The sequence below is a fragment of the Enoplosus armatus genome, chromosome 1, assembly GCF_043641665.1.
Source record: "Enoplosus armatus isolate fEnoArm2 chromosome 1, fEnoArm2.hap1, whole genome shotgun sequence".
Lineage (NCBI taxonomy): Eukaryota > Metazoa > Chordata > Actinopteri > Centrarchiformes > Enoplosidae > Enoplosus > Enoplosus armatus.
The window spans coordinates 20,679,133-20,695,409 of record NC_092180.1 but is presented as its reverse complement, the minus strand read 5'-3'; the positions used below and the strand labels follow the sequence as shown (position 1 = coordinate 20,695,409).

At 40.9% G+C, this 16,277-nt stretch overlaps 3 protein-coding genes across 4 annotated transcripts; 1 reads left to right on the top strand and 2 right to left on the bottom strand.

Annotated features, from left to right (window-relative positions):
- Positions 1-1,032: 1,032 nt before the first annotated feature.
- Positions 1,033-5,871, bottom strand: LOC139286539 (isocitrate dehydrogenase [NADP], mitochondrial-like). 2 transcript variants are annotated; one of them, XM_070907376.1, is made up of 13 exons: positions 5,769-5,858; positions 5,556-5,570; positions 4,892-4,901; positions 4,698-4,789; positions 4,396-4,561; positions 4,109-4,269; positions 3,862-4,005; positions 3,569-3,705; positions 3,192-3,343; positions 2,939-3,051; positions 1,828-1,925; positions 1,640-1,732; positions 1,033-1,501 (listed from the first exon to the last, which is right to left on the bottom strand). In XM_070907376.1, the coding sequence occupies exons 1-13, from the start codon at positions 5,856-5,858 to the stop codon at positions 1,417-1,419; spliced, it is 1,356 nt and encodes a 451-aa protein (XP_070763477.1). In that variant the 3' UTR covers positions 1,033-1,416. The 2 variants fall into 2 exon arrangements, with proteins under 2 accessions (XP_070763477.1, XP_070763469.1); XM_070907368.1 differs by lacking the exons at positions 4,892-4,901; positions 5,556-5,570 and having other exon boundaries at positions 5,738-5,871.
- An 859-nt stretch (positions 5,872-6,730) lies between these two features.
- Positions 6,731-9,088, bottom strand: tmed3 (transmembrane p24 trafficking protein 3). Its single transcript, XM_070907403.1, has 3 exons — positions 8,931-9,088; positions 8,411-8,656; positions 6,731-7,708 (listed from the first exon to the last, which is right to left on the bottom strand). Exons 1-3 carry the CDS (start codon positions 9,072-9,074, stop codon positions 7,475-7,477), a joined length of 624 nt encoding a protein of 207 aa, XP_070763504.1. The 5' UTR covers positions 9,075-9,088; the 3' UTR covers positions 6,731-7,474.
- A 1,028-nt stretch (positions 9,089-10,116) lies between these two features.
- Positions 10,117-13,009, top strand: LOC139286552 (retinol dehydrogenase 13). The gene is made up of 7 exons (XM_070907389.1): positions 10,117-10,220; positions 10,770-10,910; positions 11,093-11,284; positions 11,582-11,743; positions 11,968-12,084; positions 12,322-12,526; positions 12,760-13,009. Exons 1-7 carry the CDS (start codon positions 10,145-10,147, stop codon positions 12,854-12,856), a joined length of 990 nt encoding a protein of 329 aa, XP_070763490.1. The 5' UTR covers positions 10,117-10,144; the 3' UTR covers positions 12,857-13,009.
- The last annotated feature ends 3,268 nt before the right edge of the window (positions 13,010-16,277 follow it).

Below are 16,277 nucleotides of genomic sequence, written 5' to 3'. Positions count from 1 at the left end.
TGGCAATTTACCTGACGCAATCTGAATTGTCCTGCTGCAGCAAGCCTCCGTTATTCGACAGTACAAGCAGCAATAATGACCTGAGAGTGAGAGCAGTGTAAAGCTAAAACCAGGGCATCTCTTAGAGTGGTGGTACACTGAAGGATATGCTTTCATACACAATACAGTGCAAAGCTGACTGACAGTGACCATGTCGACATCTGCTGGTGATATACTGTAGTTGTTAGCACAGCTAAGAGCTTGGGACTTGACGAGCTTTGCCAAAACTCCCATCAGGTCTGGCCCTCTGCTGGTGCAAACACGACCCACTGTCATGCACTGGAGGGTGCATATGACAGCTATTAAATGAGCACACAGCACTGCATGAACGCCATCACCGGACAGAGGCTCATATGTGCAAGTGCATGAAATTAAAATGTGTAAGGAAACTGCATGCAGATGGCATTTATCATTAATGATTCTGAATTCATCTGGATTTGGCATTTGGCTGAAGCCTCTGTGAGGTGACCTCTACAGCGCCCTCTGGAGGAGTCATGGATATAACAGGAGAGGTTATGTCACTGAGGTTGAAGTTGACTACGACTTCTCATTCCTTCCTGATGTCTAATTGAATCATTCTTGAAGCTCCTCTAAAAAGGCTCAGTGTACCCACTGCTACACTGATCAGATCAATATTTCCAAGTGCTATTCAGACATCTCAAACACTTGGTAAATACATTCTTCTTGCCAGATTTTGATAAACTGAAACAAAAATGCTTCTCTGTCCCTTTACTTTTAATTAAAACACCTCCATCTGCCTAACTAATGAAATTGGTGAGTATCATTATAGCACAGATGTGTTTTAAAGGTAATCTAACAACCCCTATAATTATTCTGTACAGCCTGTGCTGATAAGTCTGTTTTCTGCCCCAATGTTCAGGATAACAGCACTGAGTAAAAGGACAAAATGACAACCCAGCAGGAAAAGGAAACTCCATACACTTTTTGTTATTGAGTTATAAGCAATCACTATTTATTTTAATATTCATGCTGATAGTGCAAATCATGGCATTATTGCCCTTGTTTGTACATACTGTATTCTGAAGATACTTTCTGATTGAATGTGAAAGACTGAAACTTCTTTGAAATGGCCATTATAAGTTAATGTTAGCATTAATATTAACTGTTACAGTGTAATCACTTAATTGTGCAATACAATAGCAGACAGTTGGCAACAGGAAAGGCAGAAGAACACGAGTACAGAAATGTGTAAGTGAGCTATACAAATACAAAAAAAGGCACAGAAATTAGCAAACTTGGTTCCTTCAAAGTTGGATACAAAGGTTCATACAAACGGAGGGTAAAAACGAGCTAAAAGTCTATAGTACAGACAGGGTTCGTCTCTCTACGTTGGCAAGTGTGTCTTCTGATTGTTCTTCATTTGCCCAGAGATTTGTCAAGGTTGGTCTTGATAGCATCCAGGAAGTCTGATGTGTTGACGTAATGTTCATTCAGCTTGCAGCTGCAAGATCACAGTGCAGGGGTTACATTTGTAATATATGGTCAAATCTATCCATCAGAAAAAGCTTCCTAAAATCAGACCACAGACGTACAACACACAGACTGAGCATGACTGAGGGATCTGAACGTGTAAACTCACTTGGCCAAGCCGTGAATGCAGCCTGCGAGGTCCTTGGTCATCACACCATTTTCCACCGTTTCCACACAGACCTTTTCTAACGTCTGGGAGAACCTGGAGAGCGACAACGCAGAGTGACAATTTAATATGAGATAAAATTACATAAACATACTGTATGTCACATGACACTAAATAATCAGATAGCATACTTTATCAAATCAGGATTTCCGTCCAGTTTGCCTCTGTGCTCCAATCCTCTGGTCCAAGCAAAGATGCTAGCAATGGGGTTGGTGCTGGTTGGGCGTCCCTACAAATCAAAGCACACAGTGAAGGTCAGTTACTGAAACTTCAACATGTTTTGTGGTTGCTTTGCATTCAGGTCTATTGATGCTACTGTGGATGGAGACATGAGCATCAAGGCCTCTTCTACCATGAGATTTAACGGATACGTTTCCTGAGTGACTTGCAGCATTTATATAAGATTTACTATTACTGACATGGATCACTGAAAAAGAAGTTCTGATTTCAAACTCCATTGTAGCTCTGCTGAAAATATCCCAAAATGCCATAATGCTGGATACATTTAGCCAGTTAAAAATGCTAAACTCACATTCAAAACATTTAACAGGTTCTACATTGAAACGCCAGTAAAATGCAATTCAGTATTAGTAGTAGTATCTGAAATTCAATAATAGTCATATTGACAAACTTTTTGCACAATTTTATTTACAAACAACAAACAAAATGTAAAACTAAACACACTCCGACATGTTAATTTTTACACTAATCCCTTTTTCTACTCTTAAACCCACTTTCATGCTCTTTTCCAAATTGTGCATTAGGCACAATGCAATTACTCACACTTGCAATGACTCACAATATTTTTTTAAGCCTTGGTTTAGTATTTCAGTGTTTCCACGTTTGCACTGGCTTCATACACTTACTTACTGTTTGTAAAATAAGTGGAGAATCTCTGAATTTTTGGAAATAGCTTGAAAAAGCTGATTTCAGTGAGATTTCTCACTCCACATAGTATTTGGCACATGTGTGTTGACAGCTCCTAACCCTTAACCATCACAACTTCCACTAAAACCCTTTGTAAAACAAAATCTAACCTCAAACCTAACACGAAGTCCCAGCTATGACTGAGTCCACTGAAAATTTGGATCCCGCCAAAATGTCCATCATTTCCTCACACTCAAGGTCAAAAAAATCAAATTAGTTTCAACAAAGGTAGAAGTGCAGGAACACAAACACACAGTATTCTTAGCTCCCCCAACAATAAAAACACTCGCAGCAGTGTGACCTAGGCGCTCTTACCCTCTGGTGTTCACGATAGTGCCTGGTGACGGTGCCGTGGGCTGCCTCGGCCTCAATAGTCTTGCCATCAGGACATACTAGTACTGATGTCATGAGACCTAGAGAACCAAAACCTGGACACAACACGCAAACAAACCTGAATTCACTAGGCAATCCCATCACAAAAATAAGCTCACGCACAAACCATGAGATATAGCTCAGATGTAAATAATGAGACAACTGCCTAACCATCATAAAATTTAACTGCACTTACCCTGAGCCAGAATGTCTGACTGCACATCTCCATCGTAGTTCTTGCAGGCCCACACAAATCCTCCAGAAGACTTCAGGACCTGAGCCACCATGTCATCAATGAGGCGGTGCTCATACCAGATTTTCAGCTTGTCAAACTCTGGCTTGTACTTCCTGAAAAATACAAAATAAGGAAAGGTTTGTGTCTCTTTAACAGTGGCTGTTAAATTCAGTGGCCTAACCACTGAGCAATAAAAATGACAGAGATAGTACACTGCTTGTTCATCTGGTTTTACCACATAAAACTGCGATGAGTCTGCCAACAAGTTTATTCCATGAGCAGTGTAATAAAACAATCAAGTGCATCAAGTCTGAATCCTCATCTGTTCAGTGTCTTACTCCTCAAATATGTCCTGAAAGATGTCTTTGAAGCGCCCGTCGTAGGCCTTGAGGATGGTGTTCTTGGTGCTCATGTACAGAGGCCACTTCTTCTGGATGGCATACTGGAAGCAGCTGTGAGCAAACCCACTGATGGACTGTTCAAAGGAAATATAATAATAAGGTCCAGACTTTAAACATAAATCAAATTACATCACAGAACATTACATCCACAAAACTATTACATAATAAAAGCAAACATTATTTTGTATCTCATTTCATGTAAATAAATATATAAACAAACTAATTCTTACGTCATCAGTGTTGTACATTCCCATCCCGCAGCCCCCGGCTTGAAAGTCATACACCTCCCACTCCTTCTGCTGGCTCCCATCAGCTGGGGAGAACACCATCTTGAACTTGCCAGGCTGGTTGACAACGAAGTCTGTGGCCCTGTACTGTGAGATCAAACATCAAACCTGGTATGTGAGATTGTGCTTCTTTCAGTTTGGACTTTGGATCTTTGGAGAGAGAGAAAAACACACAATTTGCATTTGTTACCTGATCGCCAAAAGCATGTCTGCCGATTGTCATGGCTTGTGTCCAGCCAGGAACAAGACGAGGGATGTTTTTACAAAGGATTGGCTCGCGGAAAACTGTGCCACCCAAGATGTTCCTGATGGTTCCGTTAGGACTCTTCCACATCTTCTTTAGCTTAAACTCTGAAAATAAATAAGTAATGCTAAACATTTTAAAAGGCTAGACTCGGTCCAATTTGCTGTATAATTTCAACTCAAAGTTAGAAGAGCATAGATAGGATATAATTAATCACAATGAGTCAAACTTACCTTCAACTCGGGCCTCATCGGGGGTGATGGTGGCACACTTGACGGCCACATTATATTTCATAGTTGCCAGAGCAGAGTCAATGGTGACCTGGTCATCTGTCTGGTCACGATAGGGCAGACCCAGGTCGAAGTACTTCAGCTCAACATCAACATTGTTCAGGATGAGCTGCACATGTACGAGATGTTTGATGTGTTATTTGTATCGAGGACAACACTGCACAGCAAACACACACACATGCAGTGTTGCTGATGAGTATAAACTATCTACAGTTTCTTTAGACTACTACCATTGTTCCATTTACCTTCTCTTTGATGAACTCCCATATGATGCGAGTCATCTCATCTCCGTCCATCTCCACCACCGGCTGGTCCACCTTGATGCGCTTTGTGGCATCTGAAAAATGTACAGTTATATTAGCTATCACGCAGTTGATTACAGTTGCAGAGGGGTGATGATACTGAAAAGGTTACGGAGAAAAAAAAACAAATTTTTCACACAGTTGACGCTGCCACTCTGCAGTTCATCTACTTCATTATTCATTTAGTTGAATAAAAAGCTCATCAACAAGTCAAGAATATCTCTAAAATGAATGTACTGAGATCACCTGTGACACCTGTCTGATCCACCAGGGAACTAACTGATGGCACACAAATGAAAGGCAGGCGTGTTGCCTTTCATTTTATATCCCTTTCACTACGGAGTTACGCTGAGTTTGTTCTTACTGAGACAGTGAAAGTCTGCCAGACATTGTGACCTTGGGATTATATGACGGCTCTGATAACAGTTATTACGTGTTGAGCCGTTTTTGTACCTGACAGCACGTGGACTCACCTGCCAGGACAGGCTGGCACCAGCAGTTATATATATATATATATATATATATATATATATGTTATTCGTATCTACTGTGGGCTAAATTCATCACTCTCCTGTGAGATTAATAAAACAAATCATTCATTTTTCATGTGATTCATGTTTCTTACACCCTCAGGCTTTTCTATTATGTTGTTTTAACTTTGTCTTCTGCCTTGAGTTTTTTTATTTAAGTGTTAATGAAAACTGTTTTGGAGTAATGAGTGGACTGTCTTTACTATTCTCAGGCTCTTGTATGTATGATTCAGTGATGGCCAGTCGCCAATCAGCCACATCGACTTCCTACCGGTTTCACTGCCCACTAACGTTACTCTTTAGAAGCCACTCATTAATACAACTCTCTCTCTCTGTCTATGCTGTATGTTACACAGCCACATGACCACATTAATGTTGTGAAACTCGCTGAAAAGGCGCACTGCAGCACATTTTGAGTCATTTTGTTGTGGTTTCAGTCGACGGCTGACTTACAGTTCCTCTGTTGCAGTCTGTGGTGGCAGACGGCGGCCGGTGAGAGCGCTGCGGGATTTTGCGACAGCGCAGCAGCTGCACTTCTCGACACAGTCGTCAGAGCCTTTAGGTAACCCGCCATGTTCACTAGGGGCTGTAGTCACAGACACTGGCGGTACGTACCCTCTTTTCTTATGAATGAACGACGAGCCGGTAGAGCCCGGTTAACGTGTTATTACGCCGGTCCTAAGCGCCAATGAAAACCACCCACGTCAGCCAGGACCGAGCACTCTGATTGGCTGTATGCTCGTTGAGTTTAGTGGAGGTTCAAGTTCACTTCCTCTTTCCTATCCCTCACACAGCAGTCTGTCCCGGTGGCAGTCTAGTTTTATTTTCCACACTGTTATATATGAGGAACATGAATGTATTTGAAGTGTAAAGACATTCATATATAGAGACAAAAAAACTTCTCACGTATTATAGCGCTCAAACTTTAACCTGACTTTTTATCCTATTGAGAAACCTGATGAAGACCCACTAGGGTTAAAATATTGTCTGTTATGATACAAGTGTGGTAGCTTTTATCCTGTGTGAATACTTTCTGCTTTTTTCTGAAGCTGTTTACCTACACTTGGCCTAAATATGGGATTATATTTGCACACAACATGCAACCTGTATCTTTTCTGTTCTTGAAATGGTAAAAGATGCCTGTGTCTGCCAGACATAGCTTTTATCATCTCCTGTAATGTGTGGCTCAACAATGAGAGAGTTGATGTCTGCCATGGGTGCACAATTATCTAAGTTTCTTTTTTGAATTGGTGTCATAGTGCCAAAAAATACCAGAAAATGCTCAAAATGAAAATCATAATCTGGCAATGTTAAGAAATTGGATTTGTATCTTTCCACCTAATTTTACTGAGAATCTGTTGTCAGTTGCTGTTACAGATAATAAACAGACAGATAAACAAAAAGGACTTAACCAGAGGACTAGAAAACGTAATAATGTCCATTAAACGTATCTCTTTATGAAATAACAAACTTGTAATCACACCCAAATGTAAAACATAATCTGGAAAACTGAGAATATAATGAATCAGTAACGACAGGATGGCACGTAACAGACAAATTTAAACAGTAAACCTTCAACTTGGTGGGAAATCACATCAACAAAAAAAAAAGATTTCTTAAGGCACTTTGTATGAGACACACAAGGACATGAGGGAGACAGAGCTCTTACAACTCATAACAACATTTTTTGCACATAAATTAAGGTAATAACAAACATAATACACACACTATAAAAACAAATAAGACTAACATTCAGAAACGACACGTCTTTGGTTTCTATCAGTGTGCCACTATATACCTGCTGGATACCCAGATGAAAACTCATGACGGTCCTATAAGGTAAGACAATCCGGTTCATTAACAGAAAGATCAAACTAAACCTGCTTTATATTCTACTCCTATAAAAACATAATAAATAATCTGTGCAAGGTTGAAAGGTGTCAATCTCATTTTACGAGTGGGGTTTCTTTTCAGTACAGCTTGTTAAGAAGAAAACACATGAAAAAAGGCATTCACAAGTCTATCTGACACTGGGTAAGCAGGAAAAATAAGACCACTTCCCGAACTATCCCTCCAACAAAGGGTTGGCTGAAAACACTACAAGATGCGTACTGCTCTCCAGATGCACTTATGTGTTCACATTGATGAGGTTCCACCTGTCTTTCTGAGGGAACATCAAGACCATGGGTACTAAGTGGTGGCTGCCACAGAGCCTTTCTTCTCAGCGAAGAAGCTCCTGAGCAACACAACCTGACCAATGCCGATGACGAATAGCAGGACGGTTTCACCGATGGACCAGAAAGTCACACGCTCGAGGAGATGCTCTGCTTTTGTGCGGTCATGCGCCTCTCTCAGCCTGTACCACGTCTGCGAGTCAGCCACCACCTTCAGGATCTCGTGAATGGAGACGCAAGACGACTCCAACTGAAAGTAGAAAGATCAACACAAATGAATCAAGAGCAGAGCAACGGCCTGGGGCCAAACATACAGCAGAAGGTGGGTCAAATATATACAAATGTTGAATTATTAACACATCTGATATTGTGTGGTAAGGAGGGCACCTTAAGAAGACTTCAGACCATGATTTACACAATATTTCACAGGAACATGGTGAGACTTAAGTCAGAACAACTCTGGCTCCACCTGGTGGCTAACAATAAGGTCACAGCAACAGTTTTGCTGTACTTCACTCACCTCAGCAGCTCATTAGTTAGCCTAAATTACTAAACTCAACACTATTAGCAAATAATGTTTTTGACTCTTTAATCTGGTTCTTGAATGTGAAATATGTACTGTGGTTTTTCTTTTTGTCTCTTTGTATGTTTTCTGCTTGCCTGTCCACCAGGATGTATTTACAAATGTTTAAAAAATGAGAAATTAGACAAAACTGAATGTTCAGCAAGACAGCAGCATAAATACTAAATCCCTATCCCTTACATAAAGGACTTCTGAACACTTTTAACAAGCACATTTGATCTTTTTTTAACAGGGCCTGCCTCAATTCACTTATATCCACTCACACATTGGAGCAGCCAAGTGACAGCGACAGTCTGGCCCTTTAAAAGGCTTTCCACTCCAGCCGACATATTTTAAGACATAGTTGAAAAGCCAGTTCCTGAGACTTACCTGAGTCAGTGCAGTAGTACTTGTCATGCTCTGCAGGAGAGGTTCCTCATCTCCATGGCGGAAATCCAGGTACACTGTTTTGTGTGTAAAAGTGGAGAACTCGTTGCTAAAGCAGACCTTGTAGACGCCCTTCATGGCTGTGGTGTGAGAGAAGCTGTCATACTGCTTCTTCTTCTCATTATACAAGACATTGTCTTGAGGATCTGTGACAAAGCAGTCTACGTCATAGTTGCCTCCTGAAATGACCTAAAAGAAGAGAAAACACATGTCAAAGACTCATGTGGATGGTAGGACATATGCATGCAAGATATATGTAACATTGTAACATATGAACAGTGCCATGTTGAACTGACTCAAACTGGCTGTGCACTAAAGACAGATGCATGAACTATGTATGTTCTTCCTTTTCAAAAACAAGAGGCAGAAACCCTTTGCTTGTTGCTAGATAAAGAATAACTTTGGCAGAATCTTTTAAAAACACACACAGAGTGAAGGGGACGAAGCTTTCAGGGTAACTTACTTGAAAGTCTATGTCAAACTTCACGTCTTTCTCTAGTTCCTCGTAGAAACACTGCTTATCGTTGTCCGGGAGCTCAAATGTGAGCTCAGTCCCAAACACCACAAAGACATGCAGCAGCAAACAGCTCAGTCCCAGGCACAGCATGGTGAAAGCACAAGAAGGAGCTGCTGGAAGCTGCACAGACAGTGGAGCCCTGATGATATCTGTGTTCTAGCTCTGACGTGGCGCGAGCACGAAGTACTTCCGGGGCAGCTTTGTTTATTTTTTGGTAAAAAATTAGCCCACGGTTATGAAACGTAAATTGTTGTCAAACAAGACCAAGTATAACCTCTAAATGTAAGGAAACTGTTTTTTTAAACAAGTTAAAGTCACGAAGCGACAACTTACTGCGACACATCTGCACCGCGATCCGCCATGAAGCCATGGTTTCAAAATAAGTGCATAATATTTATATAAGCAAGAAATGTATTTATTTATCGCAACAACAAAAACACTTTTCAGTACAAAAAATTTAAACATTAAAAAAAAAACATAACACACATGTAAGTCTATTTAAGAGTTATGTGTTTTGCAATGGTGGTATTCAGTATTCAGATCATTTAAAGTAGCAATACGCTTACCACATAACCACACAAATCCTGATATCTATGTAAGTAAAAGTACAGAAGTTTACGAAAGTAAAACAATTCAATTTGATTTATATAGTGCCAAATCACAACAAAAATTATCTCATGGCACTTTACATATAGAGCAGGTCTAGACTGTACTCTTCACAATACTATGCAGTATGGCCCCAGTCTCTGTTTTGTTATTATATTAGGCTATTTGACTTGTTATTGATGCATAAATATTAATGTTGCAGATGGTCCAGGTGGAGCTCAAGAAGACATGACACGACACCAAATTTAATTGCCATTGTAGACAGAAACCAAACACAAGCAGAGCATACATTAGTTGCTATGACAACACAGGATACATACTAAAAACAGGAGTCTTATTCTGAAAATCCCAGTCGGTGAACACCACTTCCCCGTTTCAGAGAATGCTGTAAATACGGAATAACTTCTTTCAGGTTTTGGCAGTAGTCGGCGTTTTTTCAGAGGGATAACGTAGAGTTATTACGTTACGGACAGATTTTTAATTTCTATTGTGTTATAATCTTTCAGTTCAAGCTTGTAGTTGTTTAAGTCGGTTAATAATTAACGGCCTACAAGATGCAGAACTACGCAGACGTGATGAGGGACTTTGTAGAGAAGCATGCCATCGGTCTCACAGTTGCTGTTGTTGCAGGTAAAACATTTATTATCATAAGGATATTGTGTAAGCTATGTTTTGTACCTTTCCGACATTGCCTTAAATGTCAATGCAAGGGAAGTTAACTCTTAGCCTACTGCTGGGAGTGCAGTAATGGCACATAGGTACTTTCTTACTCGTCATTCCGGCAGAAAACAGTTAATTATCATATTGTTCATCCTGACAGAGGCATGCATTGTGGCTGCTGTTCAGTTTGTGGGTATCTAGAAATGTCAGTGGAAAAAGCTTCTTGAATCAGCATAATGCAGTGTTCCACCAATACAAATATAAAGAGAATTTTAGTACTTAAATTGTTCACAATTTTAAATAAGCCTAATCTCTTTAGAGCTCAAGCCATATCCTAAATAGGGTTCAATTCCATATCTTATTCTCCTGTAAGGGAATTAGTTTCCCCGTCACATTAACAAGGACCAAGTAATCACACAACAGCATAAAAAACAAATAGGGAAAATAAAATCAATAACCACAACTAGGCACATTAGACTACATTTGATAGTGTAGTGTTAACATTTTCTTCTCTGGCAGGGACAGGCGTACTGGCCTTGCGTAGATGGCTGGCTGGGGGAGTGTGTCGGAGCAAGGTCATGCTGGATGGGAAAACAGTCCTGATCACAGGAGCCAACACTGGCATTGGGAAGGAGACGGCCCTGGATATGGCCCAGCGAGGTGAGACCCTCATACCTGTTTATACCCTTTCTATTAAGTGTTGTTCCTTTCGTTTTTGTGTAGCAGTTTGTTATCAACTATAGAGTGGCTTTGGATTTACCTAAATTGAGTGCTACCGTGACACTACTTCCACTATTTCTGCATACATCTGGGTGACATTGACGTTCCTTCTCTTTGTCAAGGGGCCAGAGTGATCCTAGCCTGCAGAGACATGACCAGAGCCCGCATTGCAGCTGACGAGATCCGGCAGAAGAGTGGAAACGGCAACGTGGTGGTGAAGAAACTGGACCTCGCCTCGCTGCAGTCTGTCAGGGACCTGGCCAAAGACGTCCAGGAGACTGAGGAACGTTTGGACATCCTCATCAACAATGCAGGTATTTTGCAGTGGTTCCCCTTCACTCGGTCAGCAGCAGTGAGATGTGTTTGTCATTGCAGGGACATAATTTCTAGGGCAGACTTCATGACATACAGGCACATTGAGAACTTGGTCATCCTTTATGTTTCATATGGGCAGCCGATGTGTGGCTGAAATTTAACCGGTTGTATTTATTATCTTCTCCCAACTTTTATAGGCCAAAAAATGTTCTCAATTTGGGGTCAACTGATGGTTGAACCAAGAAGTTATTTCCTAGTTAGTTTTATTCCAAATAAGTGTTTTTGTTGATTACTAGGTATCATGATGTGTCCTAAGTGGAAGACCAATGATGGCTTTGAAATGCAGTTTGGTGTCAACCACCTGGGACACTTTCTCCTCACCAACTTACTCCTTGACCTGCTGAGGAAGTCAGCTCCAAGTCGCATCATCATTGTCTCCAGCCTGGCACACGAGAAAGGTGAAGGGAATCTTTAGAAGTACCTTCCATCGACACACCTCTGATTGTCAAACGGTGGCTTTTTACGCTCCTTTTCAGTTTCTGATCAGATATTTCAGAGTTAAAATTGTATCTCTGGTGTTCACTTAAAGTGATATTTCACTTTGGCTGCGTTTTATGACATGATGAAAAAACTTACATGATTGTTGCTGGATTTCAAAAATGTAATTCTTTTTTTCTCACAGGTCGTATACACTTTGACGACATCAACCTTGATAAAGATTATCAACGTGAGAAGAGCTACCGTCAAAGCAAGCTGGCCAATGTGCTTTTCTGCAGAGAACTGGCTACAAGACTGGAAGGTAGTGTCCAATGCACACTACATCCCCTTAATACTTGATACTGCATCAAAAATGTGTTTATTATTAATCAGATACATGGAATAATCACCTCACATTGTCCCAGTTTCTGAATTTCTTAAATGAACAACCTCTAATGTAGTACAAATGTCTTGTCTTTTACTGTCTCCCTGTGTGAATAGTTTTCTGATGTTTCATGCATTGTAGCTAACATTTGATTTGATCGATCCCTCTCATTAGGCACCAGTGTGACAGTGTACAGTCTTCACCCTGGGGTCATCCGCACTGAGTTAGGTCGCCACTTGTTCCCTACTTTGTCCCTGTGGAAGAGGATTATAGCCATGCCATTTTTAATGCTGATCAAAAGTCCCTGGGAAGGAGCCCAGACCACCATCTACTGCGCCGTGGACGAGAGCCTGGCAGACGTCAGCGGCCTCTACTACAGGTAAGCACATCTGAGCAGATGAACTTCATTGTCAAAAGTTGCAGTTGTTTGGAATTCAGTCCACTTTGCTTGGTTTTTACTCTGTCCATTGTACAATGTGGCTTAGTAAATGGTTTATCATACAAGTTTCTGCGGACCCATTAGCAATTGTACTACATCCGATTATATCATGACCACACTGTATTGGACTTTTGGTGATCTTTTTCCCCCATTTTGTCTCTTCCATCATACAGTGACTGTGCCCCCAAAACGGCGGCTCCGCAGGCCCTCGATGATACTGTGGCCAAGAAGCTGTGGGACCTCAGTTCTTCCATGGTTGGTCTGGCTTAAACACAATAGCCTGCCCTGCTTTTTTCACCCATTCCTCCTGTTGGAGTCGATGTACTTGTTCAACCTGGGTGAATAAGGCAATTCGTTTTATTATTTACCATATAAAGGATGATTTTACCTATTCAGATCTTTTAGACCTAAAAGATTTGTGAATTTGCACTGTTTAAAAATGGTTGCTTCATCTTTATACTATGCATATCCTGCATTATATTTTGTGCTTTATTGTATATCTATGGTATGCTGCTATATCCTTAGCAAAATAAGGTAACAAGGTTGATTGTTTGCATTTTAATAAGTAATTGCTCTCACACATTTACCTTTGGTTTTTGGTTTGGAATACTAAAATGTTTAAGTGCTAAACAGGCTCTAATTTTTTCATCATATGATCCGTGCTGCAAATTCCAAGAGATGTTTAAGACTTCAAACAGCCGCTTTTTATTCATGGCATCCAACAACAATTGCTAGCATACAGTAAAATAATTGTATATTTTGTGTAAGCAGTTCTGTATCAACCTCATTGCAGAAACACAGCCATGTAAAGCAATACTACATGTCAGTAATAAATACAAGGGAAGGAGGGTGAGAGCCTTTTTGTATGCAGGTTGAAGAGGTAGACTGTGTTGAAGTAGCACTGAAGTTTTGCTCAAAGGCTGGGAGGTGACCTTATGTGCCGGCAGGCAGTGGGGAGAGGATTGTTGCACTTGAGAGGAGAGAGGATCCTCCACCGGGTGTAGAGAGGGAGTGGACGCCTAGGGGGCAGAGAAGCAGCCAGTTGATCCAGAAGACTCATCAGCTTACTGAGGGCCCTCCTGTGTGTGTGTGTGTGTGTGTGTGTGTGTGTGTGTGTGTGTGTGTGTGTGTGTGTGTGTGTGTGTGTTTCTTTACATAGAGGAGGCTGTTTGTTGCATCATGACAAGGTCATTTTGGTGTTTTGTTGCTTTCATTCTGAAAGGTGAGAAATGCACTGTGTGCCTTCTGTTAACTGAACTTACTCAAACTGAACAGTTCAGAAGTGTACAATGGGGACAATGTAATACTTTTGGCAATAAATGTCTTATTGAAAGGGATTTTTTTCTGTCTCTTATTAAATTAAAGGTGCAATAACTAAAACTCTTAGGTATGTATTTACGGAAGATTGATGGCTGTAAATGAGAAATCCACAATAATTGAAACGTACTTGCAGAAACAAATGGAGAATCCAGGCTTTTGTGATCAGGATAATGGCACATTTTAAGAGGGTGAATACGGCCCCATCTTGTGTTTGAGAAAAGTTTATGCATCTTAAGTTATAGGGAAAACTAAGGATTCCAGCCCGAGCTCCTTATTGGAAACAATGTTATTTAAAAGAGTTTTCCCCAAGATCTTTTAAATGAATCCAGATTAAAATATAAAACAAACAAAAGGGATTTAGTTGAATTAGCTCAGGCATTTGAAAGAATAAAGCATCCCTCAGCTGTTACACATACCACTTTTTAAAATGAAGTCATGAGGTTTTCCCTATGAATCAACAGCTGTGCGTGGATGTTATTTTATCTTTTGTATCAGGATTTTCATATCACTTTGTAAGAATCTTCATGCTCCTGTTTTCCAGCTTTTTCAGTCGCCATTATCTCTCAGTTTGATGCTGATCCTTCGTTTTATATCAACACACTTATTCCTGTACATTACGTTAAGTATAAGATATGTTCTTATGTTTGAAACTCTCCACTCAGTGAGTTGTAATTAGAAGTATAAATGCCAAGGTGTTTTTGGGTGTGAGAATCATGTCAGTATTTTGGCATGCATCATATTGATTACTCACCAAATTTTTATATTCCACTTCACCAGTTGCATCATCCTCAGTGTAATTAAAGTTTCAATGGATTATGTCAGTCATGTTGTATCATGCCAGGAAGTTCACCGAGACCCCTCTGGTTTCTAAATTTGACGTCAGGGAAACCAATTCTTTGAACGCTAAAGTGTTTTATGCAGCTTACTGCTAAGCGCTGCCCATTTTTATGGATCATACTGGTGTCCCAAACCAGATTGTGGTCTTGCCTATGCACAGCTCGTTTTAGAGAAGTACATCATCTTGCCTGAAGTCTCACCTGACAAAGAGAGCTATGTTGTTTTGTTTTTTGTCATATTTCTGGGAAATGTGACTTAAAACCAGGTGTGCTCAGAGCTGCCTGAAGGTAATCTATGTTTCAGTTAATATTCCACTGTCTCTCATTTTACACGACAGAAGTGCAAAGACAAACCTTTCAACTTTTCAGTCCTTGGATGTAAAGCATGACGTATCCAGCACTAAATCATCAAAAAAAAAAGACTTAGGATAATTTAATTATAGACAAATCACAAGATAGATTATAATGCATACTTGCATAAACCCTTCACTTACCTCTTAGCCACTTACAAAGTTCAAACGTATGACTTAAAGCTCTTATTTTCTTAAAAACTCGTAAATCTTCAAAAAGCAATAAATTAAAGTCATCTTGTCATCCAACTAAGCAAACAACAAAAGCACAAAACCTAATAACAGTCTTCAACATGATCACCAATTATGAATTGAATGACTTAATTACCGCAAAGGCTCTCTGAGTCAGATGTCTCCAGTACATGTAGGTAATGTCATGCACATGCCCTTATCAGTTCTCCGTCCAACGGATACAGAATCTATAGCTGGGCTGGAAAAGTGATAAGGAGATGTGAGCGACCACAGTACAGTAACAGCTGTTAAATCTCTATCACACTGTGATGAAGGAGCTATTGTTAAGAGTCCTGAGAGGTTTGAAAAGTCCCCAACCGTGGACTGCCTGAAGCAGCCATCCCTTCCCTCGATGTCCTGGCCCTGAAAAGAGGAGTTCTCGAGGTCGGAGCAGATGAGATGTGTTGTTTCACCTCCATCCCTCAGCCACAGAAGAGATAAACCTGTCATGGAAATAAAAAGTCCCTCTCTGTCTTTTTCTACCATCTCTGCTAGCTGAAAGCCGCTCAGGTCGTCACACAGCGAGGAACTAGTTAAGCTTCAACCGGTCAAAGTGGGTCCCTGCAGCAGTAGCCCTTCACCGTTTGACTGCTGACAAACATTTGAGACACACCCCATTGATGAGTTTTATTTCACTGCAGCCCCGCCTGGCTCGGAGGGATTTCTCGGCTGCCATTGGTTCACGCTCAGAACTCGCCATACCTGCCCCCTGGCTCTTGTGGACTGGAGCCAAATAGTTCTTCCACTTGTCAATCACGGGGAGATCAGCCAGTGGGATGAGAGAGGCCAGGCTTGGCGGGTGTGTTCCCCACAGGTGTGGCTGAGAAGCACATTCCAATATGTACATACCTGTCAGCTCCTCTGGTATTCAGCTGCTCCTAGAAAGACCTCTGTTGACCACTCGCTCTCCCCTTTCCTCCTCCTGGGGCCCACGCAGAGGGAGCAGGAAATAGC